At 36.3% G+C, this 19,183-nt stretch overlaps 2 protein-coding genes across 12 annotated transcripts in view; one reads left to right on the forward strand and one right to left on the reverse strand.

Annotated features, from left to right (window-relative positions):
* The window catches only part of LOC117323257 (cilia- and flagella-associated protein 70-like), a 43,550-nt gene extending 41,236 nt beyond the window's left edge, over positions 1-2,314 (forward strand). For all 10 annotated transcript variants that reach the window (XM_033878362.1, XM_033878369.1, XM_033878361.1 and 7 more), the window contains 3 exons: positions 616-705; positions 1,479-1,628; positions 1,958-2,314. In XM_033878362.1, coding sequence (XP_033734253.1) covers positions 616-705; positions 1,479-1,628; positions 1,958-2,038 — 321 coding nt within the window. In that variant the 3' untranslated portion in view covers positions 2,039-2,314. The remainder of the gene's footprint in view (positions 1-615; positions 706-1,478; positions 1,629-1,957) is intronic.
* A 500-nt stretch (positions 2,315-2,814) lies between these two features.
* LOC117323259 (tyrosyl-DNA phosphodiesterase 1-like) lies at positions 2,815-18,274 on the reverse strand. Of its 2 annotated transcripts, none has more exons than XM_033878372.1 (15): positions 18,216-18,274; positions 16,882-17,683; positions 16,156-16,362; positions 15,736-15,779; positions 15,346-15,401; positions 14,514-14,610; positions 13,955-13,989; positions 10,569-10,661; positions 10,067-10,234; positions 9,643-9,904; positions 8,102-8,217; positions 6,619-6,726; positions 4,086-4,188; positions 3,428-3,533; positions 2,815-3,051 (listed from the first exon to the last, which is right to left on the reverse strand). In XM_033878372.1, exons 1-15 carry the CDS (start codon positions 18,264-18,266, stop codon positions 2,972-2,974), a joined length of 2,328 nt encoding a protein of 775 aa, XP_033734263.1. In that variant the 5' UTR covers positions 18,267-18,274; the 3' UTR covers positions 2,815-2,971. The 2 variants fall into 2 exon arrangements, with proteins under 2 accessions (XP_033734263.1, XP_033734262.1); XM_033878371.1 differs by having other exon boundaries at positions 16,876-17,683.
* Positions 18,275-19,183: the final 909 nt, after the last annotated feature.

Raw genomic sequence — 19,183 nt, forward strand, 5'->3', positions numbered from 1 at the left:
TTTGTGTGCTTTGTATTCTTTTGGGGTTCTGTGCAGTAAATAAGTGCATTTCTGATGTGCTGTTTTTTTCCATACAGAAACACAAAAGCTAGTGCTATCATTGTATGTTGAGAAATTTTAACTAAATTAGATCTAGATGTTGAATTGACAAATATGCAATGTCCACACCGTGATATCTAAGGTGAATATGTAGCAAACCACCATATTGTTTTCATTTACAACCTATGAAGAAAATATCACCTGTTACATTAAATGTAACCTGAATGAAATAAAGAGAAATTTATCAGAAAATTTGTTTTGAAAGTCTTAAACACCTTTTTGTATTGGATACTTGTTGGTTTTCAACACATAAACACTTAAATAACATCAGCTTTATATTAGCTTGTTGACTATACAATGTATAGTCTCGAGTGGGGAAGAGGAAGCCCATTTTTCTGTCTATTATAAACAGAATGGGATGAGTTAATACATCAATGGGCCAGTGTGTTAAAATTTTATAATAGACTTTATATAGCTATCGGTAATGCTAATATATGAATGTTAATATAATATTATGAAATTGATACTGTTGCTGTTTTATACACCTTGGTTGAAAACTTGTAACTTATTTTTCAGTTTGAAGATGCCAAAAATACATTCCTGCTGGCTTGTAAACGGTCTCCTTCCTGCGTGTCCTGGTTAGGTGTTGGTATTGCCTGTTACAGAGTAAGTTGTCATCAGGCCTCACCACAACTCATCAGTCCTTCATAGAATGCAATTTCCTCTACTCCTGTCTATTGAAAACAATTAGATGCATAGAAAAAGAGAAAACACTGTTGCACCTACATTCATCAGTCCAAATTTGATTGTTTACCTTTTTAGTGCCACATTAGAACTTTGTCAACAAAAACTGATTTCCAAAAAAAAAAACATGATTTGACATATGAAATGGAGAGTAACCTTTGTATAACCCTTGATTAACTGAACTTACATATCTATATACAGTCTAACCAACTTGTATTGAACTCGGATACGTTGAAATCCTGCTTATATATAGTTTAATTTGTTGACATTTATACTCTTTTTGAGATGGAATCAGAAGCATTATTACATGTATATAATACAGTTTTATCTAAACTTGTTGTTATCATTACAAACAAGAGGATTAACTCTGTAAGCTAAACTGATAAACCTGGTTATGTATTGAAACTCGGTTATTATGAACAAATTCTCAAGCCCCCAGGATTTCATTATATCCGGGTAAGACTGTAAGCAAAATTCTAGATCAATAGACTGAATAGTCATCCATATCAAGTAAATTTGTCACATGATACCAACACTTCTGTACTTTATAGATTCTGATTTGTTTTATTACGTTAATCATTATTAGTACCTATTGAAAAATCAGTATTCTCTGATCACCATTTTAGTCCCTTAATTGTGAAAATTGTATTTGGTCATTTTGACCATTCTACATAATTTGATATTTGTCTTTGCAGCTCGATGAACTTTCAGAGGCTGAGGATGCTCTGTCAGAGGCTAATATCCTAAACAATACTGACCCAGAGGTGTGGGCCTACCTTTCCCTGGTTTGTCTAAAGACGGGCCGCCAGCTGGAGTCAGAACAGGCCTACAAATACGCTCTTAAGGTAAGCCATGTCTCATCAATAATTAACATCCCAATATATTTTTGTATAAATTTGAAATCCCTCGCATATAACTTTGGTTTGGTTTATTTTGTTTAACGTCCTATTAACAGCTAAGGTCATTTAAGGACGGCCTCCCGTGCGTGCAACATGCATGTGTGTGGTGAGTGCGTATGTGTTTTGGGAGGCTGTGGTATGATAACACAATGTAGCCATCTGTAAGGGCACTGAACAGATTCCCTGGTCTCTAGAATATTATAAGGTGGAAATGTTATTGATAGAACTAGAATTCAAGATTTTTTAACCAACTGTTATATCTGTTTTCCTTTTAGGTAAATCTACAAGATCAGGAATTACTGGCAGAGATACAGGAAGTACAGCAAGCAGTGGGATTCGGAAATCCAGAATTTTAAATCAATTGACTTTTCCTGATTTATATAGATAAACTGCAATTTTTTATATTAAATCAATCGCATGGTATCCTGCTAAAACAATGTTAACAATATGGATATGAATGAAGACCTGAAGAGGACTAAGGTGATGGTGATAATCAAACATTTTGTGAGAAGTTTACATTTCATTTCAAGCAAATGAAATATGATTTAAAAGTTGAATCATATTCATTAAGACCAGCTGGGACAAAAAAAAAACCCATTCCTGTGGCATTTGAAATTTTATCATCTGAAGAATGTATATTGTGTGTAATATTATAACATTCCAAAAATATAAAAAAGACATAAACTTGATCAATAATTTAATGAATTTAGAAAAAAAAAAAAATAATGCATCTACTTAAAATAAATTATAATATGTAGCTTACTCTGTATTCTATACATAAAATTGAAGATGTTTGATCACAGTCTGTACATTAGTATATTAAAACTCTGTACATTAGTATATTAAAACCGATCTTCTATCAAACCTTCTTGGAGTTTCAATTGTAAAGAATTGTATATACCAGGTATATCATATATTCGATTTGTAAATTAACATGAAATATGCAAATCCAAACACAACACTCTGCTTTCTTTTGTCCAAGACACACATCCCCATGAAGTGTATCACATAATTAGTTAGGTGTAGGAAGTTCTTTGTGGGTAACATTCAATATCCAGGATGTCCAAGATAAGGATTCTCATGAAAAGTATCACCTCGTTTCCTTAGTCTATGCAATTTCTGTGAGCAATATCCGGAAACCAGGATGACATGGCTCATCACGAACCTTATTTCCATTGGTATCGGATATCCTGGATCCAGGATGTCCTACGACATGGCTCGTCAACGATCCAAGACACCACATATTTCCATTGGTATCTGGTATCCATGATGACCTAAGACATGGCTCATCAAAGACCTGGAGGGCACCACATATTTCCATTGGTATCTGGTAGCTCTTTGTGGGCAATATCCCAGATCCAAGGTTTGTCTAATAAGTAAAAAAGTACACAAACAATACAATGATAGATTCATTAAAGAAAGGGGCATTTCATTGAAATATCTATCCCATTGGAAGACTCCAGAAAAAAAATAGTGAATAAAAAATAGATAGTGGTGTGGAGAAAATGGGTCTTATCGTACTGTTTGAATAACATCACTTCTTTTGAATTAAAAAAATTTTTTTTTTTTATAAAACTATTTCTTGAGTGGTAATATTTACCAGTATGTTCTATAACTTTACACAATACACTTTGGCGATTTCCGATATCAAGATTTAAGTTCACATACTTGAAGTTAATCTTGTAATCTATTGATCATTTAGAATGACAAACATGAAGAAACCTGAAAATCCACATTTTTCATACCTCCTTTGCTGTAGGGTGTTACTGGCAGGTCATAAGGAAGTGGAAATGCACTACTACCACCGATACTGTCAGCATCACATGTTGTCCTGAACATACCTTTCATTTCCTGTTGCGACATAAAAGATATTAAAATCTTTCTTTGAAACAATCAAACATATTTTTACAAACCTTTACTGTCAGCTAAATTGATATCAATCATATTTAGACAATTCACAAATACATATCTACACTGAATATGAATACTCAGACAATTATAACACACAAGGTATAATATACAGTAAAACCCGGTTATTTCGCCACCCATTTAACCACTAAACACGCTTATATTGCCATGAATTTATTCAGAATGGATTTCCTATCAAACTCGCATACCATCACCCACCATCATATTTCGAGAACAAATGGTAAAAATAACATCATCTTGACTTTGTCGTGGAGAACAGAAGTTGGTGATATAGCGAGGTTTTACTACTCTGATGAAAACCATCTATCAGAAATTGTCCATCTGTCATCCTGAGCTAATGTACCTGTTTAGTAAAGTAAATGGTGCTAAATCTAAATGCTACATTGTATGCACAAATATCTGCCAGAAAAGAAAACATCCGCTCATAACATACACCACTACTACCACTGGTGAGAAAGAACAAAATCAACTCACAAAGAACTTTGGAATAAAAAGGACCCCCAGCTCATAGGACCGTATCATCAGCTGACTGCCGTTCTTCTCCATTGCTCCCCATGCTGCCTTGGATAAGTTGGCACTGTGTAACATACAATATATACACTTGTATTCACCAAAACTTTCAAAATTCATTATCTCAGTTGACAAATTTAAAGATCATGAAATATACTTTTTAAGTCATCCGAGTGTTCAAGTTTTGAGTTCACATTTAACATCAAGGTTAATTTAATGTTTGATGGTAATGAAATAGCAATGTCTTTGATCTCATTGTATGGCGATACAAAATTTCAAAACAAGTGAAAAAGTCCCAACCATACTTAAATCGAGAACTTGATCAGCATTGAAGCACACACAAAGCAATGCATGTTGTCTATTACAAATTCACATACTGTATTACATGAAATGTTTGTACTTTTTTCATAGTTTGGTGCTTTCAAATTATTTTGTGGGTACAAACTTTTGTAGTTAATAGCCCATGTCACAATAATACCTTAAACATTCACGTATAGTGCACACTTTATTTCTGAAATTGACAAGTCAAAAATTCTAAGCCTTTGCCGGTCAGATGCACGGATGTCCTGAATGTGATTAGAGATTTGTAACTGTCATTTCCTTTGACAGCAGGTTTATGATTTATAATAATAGTTAAATATGTAAAGCATTCCGCAAGTAAATATTGAACAAATAATTCAGTATACAAATAGTTATTTTGATGTTTAATTCCTTGAAATTTTATATCTATTTACAGCAATTATGTGGATTTATCTTTGCCAATCGTGAACCACACGTTCCGCTCATGTAGCATCTCACTTGAGCAAGTTTCCATATTCATGTGCAAAATATGATGTATAATGGCTCAATAAATATCAAACAAAACTTGGAAAGATTTATCAGTACTCCAAGACATCTAATGAATGTAAAAATCAAATAAGAAAGGCATGAGGTGTGTGTGACGCCAATGCCGATGCCAGGGGTACAGCATTAGCTCACAGTTACTTGTAATCGGTGAGCTAACAAATCACTCATAAATTCAGAGCTTTGCCAGAAACTGATAAAGTTCAACTTGTATGCCCAATTCGGCAAGGATAACACTAATGCCTTGATTTCATGCAGAAGTCACTGACCAACTATCCCTATAAATTATGACCCGACTGTGAAAACTGGTCTGATTCATCGTCGGCACTGTAAAATGTATCCTATTAACATGTTTATTTCAATGATGTAAAAGTAGTGACCAGCACACCGACAGCAGTATTGTTTCCGTACATACAAAATGGCAGCTAGTGTTACATTACATAGCCTTCACTTGTACTCTGCTTTCCAGTCAATCTTGTTATAACTGGGCCTAATTAGCTTCGTATGTATCGTGTACAGATACAACAAAAGATCATACTAACCTGCAAATCACAAGGTAATTGAGGGTAGGATTAATTATTATACCCCCCCCCCCCCCCCCCCCCCCCCCCCCGCAAGGAAGTTAGGGGGGTTATACTGGAATCAGGTTGTCCGTCCGTCCGTCTGTCCGTCCCTCTGTAGACACAACGATGTACCGGCTACTCCTCCTAAACTACTTATTCGATTTCAACGAAACTTCATGACAATAACCCTTATACATTGTAGATGTGCGTAATCTATATAACATCGTTATTTTTTGGTTACCATGGTAACCAGGGCACAAAACTTAGTTTTTTGGTCTACTCCTCTTATGGTTACCATGGTAACCAGGGCACAAAACTTAGTTTTTTGGGCGAGTTTGACGCAACGATGTACCGGCTACTTCTCCTAAACTACTTATCTGATTTCAACGAAACTTCATGACAATAATCCTTATACATTGTAGATGTGTGTAATCTATATCACGTCGTAATTTTTTGAATAAATCCCATTCCCCATTTACCTTTCTCATAACCTTTTAAATTTTTTTTTGTTATAAATTGATCAATTGAAAAGATTTTCTCATGTGAAATCATTTCATAATGTCATGTACAACAATTTATTCATAATATAGATAAAAAAAGAATTGGGGTAAGTTACCAAGAAAACTGAATACTACTAAGTGAGATTTAACTGTATATCTCGTTTATTGTATAAATGAACACATAGTAACAATGGGGGTTGCAGGAGCGGGGGGTATGAGTTGGCCCTCTGGACGACAGTTCTAGTTTTGTCTGTACAAACATCATAGATGGAACCATTCCAATTTGAAAGCTGACAAGGCCTATCAATATGGTAAAGTAAACAACCTGTCAATCCAATGTGTCATATCTGACCAATTTCATTTTTTTTTGGGGGGGGGGGGGGGAAATGAGCCTCAACGTACCTTGGCACTATATATGAGTGCACATTATACGCGCAAATTTACTGTATAATAATTATATTACATACAACAATATTCATTGTATTCATATTTGTGGTTCCATAGCAACCACGAAAACAATGAAAGCTTATACAATACAAATGTTTAATGTTACACTGTATATATAATGCAGTGATTTGCTCCTCAACATACCTAGTTACAAGGAACCAGGCCAGCTCCCTCCCTGAAGGTGAAGGTCGTCCATAAGTCTTAATGTGAGGCATGGCTCTGCTCCTCCCACGTCCCTCAGACTTCCACTGGCTGTGTAGGTATAACAGGCAAAAATTGTAAGGAAATACATTTGGTTAGTTTAATATTATTTCTGTGCCTTCCTTTAGTAATACCAGTGACATTGTAATTACATTTGTAATCAGGTAGGCTTGAACAATGAAAATTACATCTTATTATGAATCATTTGTAAATGTTTGACAGTATAACACTTGTTTAGTGGACCAGATTATTAATTTGATATATGAGAATCCAACAACAAATAACTAGATCAAAGATGATACTCCTGGTATTACAATTCTAAAGTGTAAATATCCTTCATTTTCATGATGCTAGATACAGTGCAACTTCTGAAAACCGAACACCTCTGAATACCGAACGAATTTTCATTGAACGGAATTGGTCCTTTTTTATTATAGTATCAAAAAACTTCCAAATACCAATCCCTCTGAATTACCAACACCGGACCGATTTTGTGTCCGGTTCCTGTTAAAATATACCAAAAATTACTTCTAAAAACCTGCCTTACCTGAGCGATCATGACACGAGGTCAGGCCAGACAACCGTGAAACAACACCCATGACGTGTATTGTATGAAGCCTAATTGTCTCGGGACCTATGTATACATGTAGGTGATTATGGTGCATTATGACGGAAGGCCTAGTGTATAATCAACACGACAATTATGAAACAATGCCACACTTCATTGAAGCGCGGCGGTTTGTTTATCTTCTCAATGCAAGAAGAGCTTGAGTTTCGTATCTAATTTAAATAAGGCCCAAAGGGAGTTGTTTTTTGCATGGATGTAAATGAAGCCCTTGATGATTTTTAAGACAATACTGATGTCGCAAATACGACCAGTATCAACTGATCAATTGTAATTAATATTGAAACAAAACATCTTCACACCCTTTCATATTATTTGATGTGTACAATATTCTGTATCGGCCCCATCCACATGACGAAGTTTCCTGGATGTAACAAAATGTAGGTCATTCGTAAAGTGCAGTTGTACGTGTACAAATACTGTTTAAAACTACAGTAATAGTCATTTGCCTTTCTTATATAATCTGCAATATAAACATTGATTAACTTTCACAACATTCATATTATTCAGACAAACCAAATTGTCTACGTACGTACATGCCGGTTTTTAATCGGGTAAATTCTAACAAAACATTGTCCAACCAATTATATCCGGAATTCAACGGGTCATTTCGATCAACTTCTCCAAACCGAACCCTCTGTAAACCGAACAAATATCTATGTCCCACACATGTACGGTTTATAGAGGACCCACTGTACTTAAAATATCAGTAATGCTTCATGAAACAAAATACAAGGATTTACATAAATATTAATGTAGCATTATCTAGATGACTAATAAGGAAACACCCTGTAGACTTACTTGAGGAAGGTATGAAGGTACGGCTGTTTCCGAGCCACGTGGATACTGTAAGGGATGGAGCCTCCGGCCGGATAGCCCTCCAAACTGGTTCGAACATCATCTTTCGTAGGAAATATCTAAAGCAAGAACGAAATATAATTGATATTGTTTCTGTCAAAAATAATAAATAAAAAAATATCCTACCAATCACTTTTTATATACTGATCACTTTGTTAGCCCAGATGGTAGAAACCAGAGTACATGGAGAAACCCATGGGTAGGTGACTCATATACCTTTTCACATCAGGGGAATGGGGAATATGTTACTTCTGTGCTATCCCCACCCTAAATTTGCATACAAGACTGCCAAATCATTAATAAAACTTATCTCATTTCATTTCTACAAATTTTATCGTTATACAAGAGATCCCAGACGGGATCTTGGCGCCCACCAATTGAATGATCTTTATAGGCTCTATGTCAGATTGATCTTCTCTCTACTTTTCCCTTCATTTTACTAATCTGTGCAAATTGAGAAACATCCCTCCAGTACTTTTCAAACAAGGGAATCCTAGCTATATAAGAAATTTGAGATTTAGCGATAATGGCTGTTTGTTTGCCAGGTTGTTTTCAGGACAGACTGGTCCCAAAATGCAATACAAGGGACCAAGGGAAACCTAAATATGAAATTTGAGAAAGATCCCTTCAGTACTTTCTGAGAAATAGCGATAACAAACTTCAATTGTCAAAATCCAAGATGGCTGCCTGTCGGCCATGTTGTTTTCTGATTGGTCTCAAAATGCAATATGCTTAACTTCGGACCAAGGCCAACCTACATATGAAATTTGAGAAAGATCCCTTCAGTATTTTCTGAGAAATAGCAATAACAAACTTCAATTGTCAAAATCCAAGATGGCTGCCTGTCTGCCATGTTGTTTTCTGATTGGTCTCAAAATGCAATATGCTAACTTCGGACCAAGGCCAACCTACATATGAAATTTGAGAAAGATCCCTTCAGTACTTTCTGAGAAATAGCGATAACAAACTTCAATTGTCAAAATCCAAGATGGCTGTCTGTCGGCCATGTTGTTTTCCAATTGGTCTCAAAATGCAATATGCATAACGAGGCACCAAGGGGAACCAACATATGAAATTGGAGAAAGATCCCTTCAGTACTTTTTGGGAAAAAGTGATAACAAACTTCAATTGTCAAAATCCAAGATGGCTGCCTGTCGGCCATGTTGTTTTCCGATTGGTCTCAAAATGCAATATGCATAACTAGGCACCAAGAGGAACATACATACGAAATTTGAGAAAGATCCCTTCAGCATTTTCTGAGAAATAGCGATAACAAGAATTGTTTACGGACGGACGGACGGACCACGGACCACGGACCACGGACGCACGTCGATTTGAATAGCCCACCATCTGATGATTTTGGTGGGCTAAAAACAAATGGATTCACAATCACGTGACAAATGAAACTTATCAGATGTTTTGGATGCAGACAAGGACAGCACCAGTACATTTCATAACTCTTGTATAAAAAAGTATTCCTTTACCAGCTGTAGTGGAATGGTCATTAGCGGGACAGAGCTGGTTCCCTTGACCGTGGCCAAAGACTGGAACCACTCTGTACACAGCCACGTCTCCTTGGCTGGTCCCAATGTTCCTACACTGGAGTACTGACCAAGAACTGGCCAAGTCTTAACGAGCTCCTTCTCTGGACCATGTTCACGAAGTAGACGGCGTAACCTCATGTGACCGAAATGACTTTTCTTGTCCCCGACATGTCTGCCTGGACAGGAACCAACTATGAAAACCCTGAAGGAAAAATTCCTCAACACTCAGTAATGTAAATTGTATATTTTATTTATTTGGAGACTTTGTCTCAGGTGACCTAAAAATGTTAAAATACATGGAATATCACAACAATTTTTCTGATACTGAACATCTGGAATGTGATCGTCTTCATTTTACACTGACCTAGCAGACGACATGTCGTGACATAAGATATGATCCTTCCATTCCTTCAGCTGATAAGCCTGGTAAGCAGCGACGTACTCCAGTAGGTCGCGTTTGAATCCTGTCGGAGACTCCCCCATTGTAATACTAGGTTTGGAGAGCTTAGGAAACAGGGGACTGATCCACATCCTACAGGATGCAATTATACAAAGGGGTCAGATTAGAGAGGTTTTATTTCAAAGGATACATTTTACTTCTTACTAGTACCATTGAAGATAAGACATACCGAAAGTCAAACAGGAATTGATAAGCTTGAATTTTCTTTTAAAAACTTAATAACATAATTTTCTAACTGAAGAATTCCTTGGCAGTGAAAATTAGTAATAAAAAATCATCAGTATGGTTTTTGGAGACTGAAACTTTATTGACTTTGCTGTTATTTCAAGAAATATTTGAATTCTCTAACTTTATATCAAAATGTTATCATTTAGAGTTGAATACACTTGTGTTTGGATACTATTACCCCTGTGTTTTCTGGAACCAGTCCCGCTCTATCATATTTGATGTGTGTATCACAACTCGCATTCCATTGTCATACAGCAGGAACATCATCTTCCTATCAGAATAAAACACAAAAAAGAAACATCTTCTTATCCCCGTAACTAACCACAAAACATCGATATAAGTTCCCATCTGCATAAATAAACACAAAACATCAACATCATCTTCTTTCTTAGATAAATAAACAGAAAATTTCAACATCATCTAAGCTTCCTATCCACATAAATAAACACAAAACATCAACATCATCTAAGCTTCCTATCCACATAAATATATACAAAACATCAACATCATCTTATCCAGATAAATAAACACAAAACATCAACATCATCTTATCCAGATAAACAAGAGGCCCAGAGGGCCTATATCGCTCACCTGGTTTCATGATATATGAAACAAGAATGGTGCTTGATGAAGTAGTTTTGTCACTAGTATTGCTATGTCAATATATCATAAGCATTTTATATGGGTACATGTACATTGGATTTATTGTAATTCTAAAAATGTGAATTTAGCCAAATTGACACCTTCTGGCCCCACCCCTCAGCCTCCCGAGGGGTTAACCCCAACATTTGCACAATTTTAAATACCCACCCCATAACCATGTTACCACACAAATGTGGTTTTTATGTCAAAATGTATAATTAATCCATGAAATGAAATTGACTTTGACCACAACCCTTTTAGGATTGCTACCACACAAATGTGAGTGAAATCCATTGCTTAGTTTCAGAGAAACCATTGACCCCTTTTGACCCTGCCCTCTGCGCCCTGGGGGGTCAGCTCTTTCCTTTATACAATTTTGAATCCCTACCCCAAAAGGGTGCTACCAGTCAAATATGAGCTATATCCATTGCTTAGTTTCAGAGAAGTTGTTTGAACAAATTGATCACTTTTGGCCCTGCCCCTCAGGACCCCGGGGGTCAGCCCCACCATTTGTACAATTTTGAATCCCGACCCCAAAGGGATGCTCACAGTCAAATATGAGCAATATCCATTGCTTGGTTTCAGAGGAGAAGTTGTTGATATCATTTAGCCATTTGACCCCATTCCATACTGGATTGGTTGACAAAAATATAAAATAAAGTGGCATTGGACTGGTAATCTCAAACATTTCTAATACTATATATATATATATATAACGTAAGTTATAGTGTACAGACTTGGTTGGAGAAATTTTTGAAATTCTACAGAATAACAAGAGGCCCAGGGGCCTTAACGGTCATCTGACTCTAAATTAAAACCCTTGTATTATTGTAGTATGCATTCTCTGTAGCAAGTATATAGTGGCACTGTTGGCCATGGTGGCCATCTTGGATATCTGACCGACCCAATAAATAATAACACTTGGTCTGGACCATCTAAGGATCATTTCTGGTAAGTTAGAGCTGAATCCCACCAGTGGAATTTGAGAAGAAGTTTGAAATAGTTGTTGTTCAGGAAAACCATGATTGCGCAATCATGTTACAAAATGGCCGCCATTGCTGCCATGCCAAAGTTTTTACAAGGCCGAAAAAATAGCAACACTTTGTTGGCACTCCTTCCTTAACATCCTCACCAATTTCAAGCTCAATGGCACCAGTGGAACTGGAGAAGAAGTTTAAAATGTGTTTTTTAAGATGGCGGATATGGCGGCCATCTTGCATTTCAGACCAATCTAAAAAATAACAACACTTGGTCGTGATCATCTCAGGAACATTTCAGGCAAGTTTCAGCCCAACAGCACTGGTGGAACTTGAGAAGAAGTTTAAAATGTGTTTTCAAAATGGCGGCTATGGGGGCCATCTTGGATTTCGGACCGACCCGAAAAATAACAACACTTCGTCGGGATCATATCAGGATCATTTCAGGCAAGTTTCAGCTCAATAGCACTGCTGGAACTTGGGAAGAAGTTTAAAATGTGTTTTTCAAGATGGCGCCTATGGCGGCCATCTTGGATTTCGGACCGACCCGAAAAATAACAACACTTGGTCGGGATCATCTCAGGATCATTTCTGGCAAGTTTCAGCCCAACAGCCCTGGTGGAACTTGAGAAGAAGTTTAAAATAAGTTTTTCAAGATGGCGGCTATGGCGGCCATCTTGGATTTCGGACGGACCCGAAAAATAACAACACTTGGTCGGGATCATCTCAGGATCATTTCAGGCCAGTTTCAGCTCAATAGCACTGGTGGAACCTGAGAAGAAGTTTAAAATGTGTTTTTTCAAGATGGCGGCTATGGCGGCCATCTTGGACTTCAGACCGACCCGAAAAATAACAACACTTGGTCGGGATCATCTCAGGATCATTTCTGGCAAGTTTCAGCCCAACAGCCCTGGTGGAACTTGAGAAGAAGTTTAAAATAAGTTTTTCAAGATGGCGGCTATGGCGGCCATCTTGGATTTCGGACGGACCCAAAAAATAACAACACTTGGTCGGGATCATATCTGGATCATTTCAGGCAAGTTTCAGCTCAATAGCACTGGTGGAACCTGAAAAGAAGTTTAAAATGTGTTTTTCAAGATGGAGGCTATGGCGGCCATCTTGGATTTTGGACCGACCCGAAAAATAACAACACTTGGTCGGGATCATCTCAGGATCATTTCAGGCAAGTTTCAGCTCAAAAGCACTGGTGGAACTTGAGAAGAAGTTTAAAATGTGTTGTTCAAGATGGCAGCTATGGTGGCCATCTTGGATTTTGGACCGACCCGAAAAATAACAACACTTGGTCGGGATCATATCAGGATCATTTCAGGCAAGTTTCATCTCAATAGCACTGGTGGAACTTGAGAAGAAGTTTAAAATGTGTTTTTCAAGATGGCGGCTATGGCGGCCATCTTGGATTTCGGACCGACCCGAAAAATAACAACACTTGGTCGGGATCATCTCAGGATCATTTCAGGCAAGTTTCAGCTCAATAGCACTGGTGGAACTTGAGAAGAAGTTTAAAATGTGTTTTTCAAGATGGCGGCTATGGCGGCCATCTTGGATTTTGGACTGACCCGAAAAATAACAACACTTGGTCGGGATCATCTCAGGATCATTTCCGGCAAGTTTCAGCCCAACAGCACTGGTGGAACTTGAGAAGAAGTTTAAAATGTGTTTTCAAAATGGCGGCTATGGCGGCCATCTTGGATTTCGGACTGACCCGAAAAATAACAACACTTGGTCAGGACCATCTCAGGATCATTTCAGGCAAGTTTCAGCTTAATCCCACTGGTGGAACTTGAGAAGAAGATTGAAATGTGAAAAGTTTACGGACGGCGGACGGCGGACGACGACGGACGAAGCATGATGGCTATAGGTCATCCTGACCCTTCGGGTCAGATGACCTAAAAACCAAAAACTGACACAGAAGGTTGATACATACGTGTGATGTGTCCCATATGGCATATCCAGACGAGCCTAAAGTTAACCAATTGGATGGATCAGTTCATTAAGCTTGCATTTAAAAATTTATTGAATTCAGTTGAAATACAAAATTCAGAAAATTCTTACCATTTCTATTCTATCGATGTCAAATGAAAGTCTCTTGTTTTGTTGAACTTCCTGAACATTTACTGAATATATGTAATAATTATAGAACCCCCATAAATAAATCTACTATGTACTTTTTAATACGAATACTAAAATTTCCAACTGCCAAAGAAATCCAGACAAGCCTTAAGTTAACCAATTGGATGGATCAATTCAATAAGCTTGCATTTAAAAATTTGTTGAATTCAGTTAAAATACAAAATTCAGAAAACTCTTACCATTTCTATTCTACCGATGTCAAATGATAGTTTCTTGTTTTGTTGAACTTCCTGAACATTTACTGAATATATGTAACCATTATAGAACCCCCATAAATGAATCTAATATGTACTTTTTAATATGAATACATAAAATTTCCAACTGCCACAGAAATCGTGCGATGTATACGGTACCTGACAGAAGCGTATGTTGGAGTAGACAGCCCCTTCAGCCTCCAGACTGGCCTTGTTGGGACCCTTGAACCCATGGACAAGTAGCAGGGGCTTAGATCTGTAGACAGAAGGATGTTATTGCAGTGAGATTATAAACCAATGGTGCAATAATATTGTATTTAAATGTTTTAATGCAAATGTTATTCAGAAAAATATCAAAGTATCTCTATCTTCAATTTAAGATTACATTTCAATACAAGAGGCCCATGAGCCTTAACGTTCAAATGAGTTTTGAAATATTTCTGTAAATTTGACCCTTTTTTACCCTGCCCACAAATAGCCTTCCAAAACTGCTAATTCCAATAGAAATGACACAAATGATAGTCAAAAATGTGATTTCCTTATAAACAACAATAAAAGTATCTCCTCCAAAGAGGCAAACATGAGACCCCAGGGCCATGAAATTCATAATTTTGGTAGAACACCGTAACACTCTTCCACCTATGAAAAGTATTTGATTCTACCTTATTTGGGTCTTGAGAAGATAATTTTTAAATTTCCATCAATTCAACCCTTTTGGCCCCGCCCTTCTGTCCCCTGGGGGGTGGGGACCATATATTTCACAATTTTGGTTGACATTTGGTCATGGAAGCTTCCTGCCAAATTGCATTGACTTTGGTTTAGCGGTTTTGGAGAAGAAGTCGAAAATGTAAATTGTAGTAAATATGTTATATATATAGCTAGTAAGTATAAATCATTGCTATCAGATATATGGTTAGTAATTATAAGTTATTGCTACCAGGATAATATAATCAATAAATCATTTTAATCTGATGTGTTCAATTGTACAAACCTAAACTGCTGCGGGTATTGTTTCATCAACCAGGGAATCTCAAACATGTAGTTAAACTGTAAACAAGTATAAAACATTGGATTGTCATCAGGAAATAATTCAAATAATATATTAAGATAGCCAGAATATCAGCAAATTATCTTTACATGATAAATACATTGAGCTTACTTTCCTTACCACATGAAACTACTACAACTCATATCACTGTATTGACTAGCTAGTTCTACAATACACTTCCTCCGATCTAAAAATAATAGTGCTATTTTCTATACTGTGACATCATAACTACAGCTCAACTAGTAAAACCTTATGCAAGGTAGATATTTCACATGACATGGTGTCTTACACATGATTCAGCTGTAACTCAGGAGGACTATGAAATCATTTTACCTGACATGATGCTCCCAGCGTTCCCATGTCTGGTGAGAGGATGTCTGTGGATGGAAATTTAACAAGAGGTTATTATAAGACTGGAATCAGTATAGCTTACCATACTCACTTATGCATATTTGATAACATGTAATTTTTTCTGAATGCACTATATCTATAAATATGTTCTTATTTTTACTGAACTGATAACATTATCACTATTTTCACATGGAGTTTTAGCTGTCGCATCGATTGTGTGATGTCATTGATTCTTTTGATAACATTTTCACAATAACAATTAGAATAATTGATTATAAATGGTTATGATGCAAAAAAAAAAAAAAAAAAAATGTATGATGATACATCCAATATATATATACAAATCAATTGCAGTGTGTTTCATTACTTTCATATCCTATCTTAGTTTTCATTATTCCGTACCTTTCACATCCATAGTACAAGATCTGTTGTACTTGTTTTCAATGCCATGTACTTTTGTTAGGAAGAAGCTGATTGGTTGTCCATTGTTATAGACACTTGAGGAAGTTATAGGACCTCTTGCTATTGGAGACCCTTGTGTCTTTGTCTTTTTGGGAAGAGGAGGTGCAGCTGAACTTGTGGATGGTCTATGCTCATTATTATCATCAACTGGAAGATAGATACATACAATTATAAGTATTTAATGTACACATTCAACATAATTTAGATTTCTGGTTTGTTTTTGTTTAATGTCCTATTAACAGCCAGGGTCATTTAAGAACGTGCCAGGTTTTGGAGATGGAGGAAAGCCGGAGTACCCTGAGAAAAACCACCGGCCTACAGTCAGGTAGCACACTACAGTAGGACATATACAGCCTGGCCATGGGCGACCTTTTTGTTAAGCAAATAACTACTGTATTATGATATGCATAAAAAATGAAAAAAATAAATGTACACTATAATTGGTATATGAAGTAGTACAAGCAGGCTTCACATTTATTAAAACAAAAATTAATAAATTGGTTCCAGATTTTAAATTTCCGGATTTTCCGAAAGTGTGTTTACACAGGAAATTTAGTTTTGCCTACAGCGAGAAATGGAAGCCCACAGTAAAGGTATGATAGCAGGAAAACTTAATTTATAACATAAATAACATATACCCTTTATAACCTCTAGCCATACCTGTACCTGTATGTTGATATTCTTCTCTGTGAGATGGGTTTTTCCTGTAACATTTAGATCCATACTGACATATAGGCTTTTCTTTTTTGTTTGAAGATGGCTCTTCATCTAAAACTAATGCACGCTTTCGTTTCAAATTTAATAATGTAGAGGAATCTCCATCTTTTTCCGCAGAATTTCGCTTTTTATTTCCAGAGCTGCCCTTTGGTTGCTGCTCTGAAGACTTTTGCTGACTAGAAGGTGTTTTCACAACATTTCTATGATTACTTCTACTGTGCACAGTTGTGTTTACAGACTCTCTAACAGGCGATTTCTGTGAAATTTTAAGATTGTCTGAAACACTATTGTTTTTAGAATAGTTACTGGATGTTGATACAGGTGTTTTTGACTTTTTTTCATGCTTTCTTACATATTCTGCCTCTTCCTCAGAGTCTGAGATTTCGTGTGCTTTACTATGCCCTCTCTGCAGTTTTGTTCCTGTTCTTTGTCTTTCCTTGTATTTGTTTTTTTGACTAGATAATGTAGAATGCTCTGACGATTTTTTGGGATTAACTTTAGAATTATTAGACATATTTCTAGATGGGCTTTCCCAGTCAAAAAGGTCTGGTGAAAGTGTTCGATCAGAATCAGAGTATGACACAGAATTTGATGTTTTTTTCTCTTTTTTGTCAAATTTCAAACGATCCTGTTCTAGATCTGGATCCAGAGTAACATCTGAATCACTGTCAGAAACCAAATGGAAGGATGCTGTCCTGTTCGCAGTGTTTTTAAGATCAGTCTGTAGTGCTAAAGCTGATTCTCCATCAAACTGAAACAGAGTGAAAGTAAGTTATTTCAAGGCGTAATTGAATCATGATCAGGAAGCTATAGACCATATATCTAACAAGAAACCCATGGGCCTAAACGGCTATCAGAGTTTTGAAATATTTCTTTTTTGCCCCGCCCATAAGCCCAGGGAGTCAGTCAGGGCCAAAATTTGAATACCATCAAATTAAACTTAAACTATCATCCCAACCTGCTAATTTGAACCAATATAAATCTCAGTCTACAACTACAAGGACATATATTAGAGCATGTTGATCGGGCAAAGTATTTTTTTATATTTCGTTTATAGTGTTGTGGTTGTTTACTGATGTCATATAATATGTTACTCAAAAATCCGAAACCGAGCCCCTGTGTTACAGAGGTCCAACTGATGGTTGACTTCAATCAGAGATGCTAGGTCAGCACAAAGTGAGTCGAGTGATTTATGGGCAAACGTATATCTGATTTTCATAGCTAATATCAATAGTATATATTAGTGCTTTTCATTCTCGCTAATAGGCTATTAATTCCTTAACTTGAACTTGGAGCTGTCGTGCAAAATCTTCGTCACTGAAATTTGCCGCCATGTTGCCAAGAACCGGTCTCACTAGTTACCGACAAGAACCGACAAGAGCCGACAAGAAACTAGATTTACCGACAAGAGCCGACAAGAAGTTAGAATTACCGACAAGAAGCCGACAAGAAGTTAGAATTACCGACAAGAAGCCGACAAGAAAGAAAATGAGAAATAAAAAAGCTTTTATTTATCAATACAATGTATGATTTGATTATTTTTTCTATTTTTGAATATTTTGTGGTCTGATATAATGGTTTTGACAGGTAATATTGAGCCGACAAGAACATAGATTTACCGACAAGAGGCTGGAATTACCGACAAGAAGCCGATAAGAAAGAAAATAAACACATTTTATTTATTAATACTATCTTTGATTTGCTCATTTATTAGTTATTTATTATCTCTTTGGATTATTTTGTGGTTTTATGTAATGTTGGCGACAGGGAATATTGAGCCGACAAGAAAAATAGATCTACAGACAAGAGGCTGCAATTACCGACAAGAAAGAAAATAAAATATAAAATACATTTTATTTATCAATACCATGTTTGATTTGTTCATTTATCAGTTATTCATTATCTATTTGGATTGTTTTCTTGTTAATTAAGCCGACAAGAAAAAATGATTTGCCGACAAGAGGTTATAATTAGTCTACCGACAAGAAGCCGACAAGAAAATTAACAATACGATCGATTTATTTCTCGATTTATACTTATTTAATTACACGTACAATGTAGTAATATATATATGTGACAATGATTGCATTAATAGAAAATGATTGATACAATTGTTTCCGTATCTTAGTTTCTGCATTGAACGGGAACCGACAAGAAGTTAGAATTACCGACAAGAAGCCGACATATATATATAGTATGTATACTAATTAAATAATATGGACTGGACAAATTGAACAATTAACAATTTAAT

This window comes from Pecten maximus, chromosome 3 (genome assembly GCF_902652985.1).
Source record: "Pecten maximus chromosome 3, xPecMax1.1, whole genome shotgun sequence".
Classification (NCBI taxonomy): domain Eukaryota; kingdom Metazoa; phylum Mollusca; class Bivalvia; order Pectinida; family Pectinidae; genus Pecten; species Pecten maximus.

Bases quoted from the DNA above. Each gene is read 5' to 3' on its own strand.
- LOC117323259 (XM_033878371.1), bottom strand. From the start codon at position 18,266: ATGGCGGCAAATTTCAGTGACGAAGATTTTGCACGACAGCTCCAAGTT. The intron at 15,402-15,735 runs GTAAAATGATTT...ACTTGTTTACAG, and splicing joins CGCTGGGAGCATCATGTCAG to TTTAACTACATGTTTGAGAT. The intron at 3,534-4,085 runs GTGAGTTGATTT...ATGTCGCAACAG, and splicing joins TTTTTATTCCAAAGTTCTTT to GAAATGAAAGGTATGTTCAG.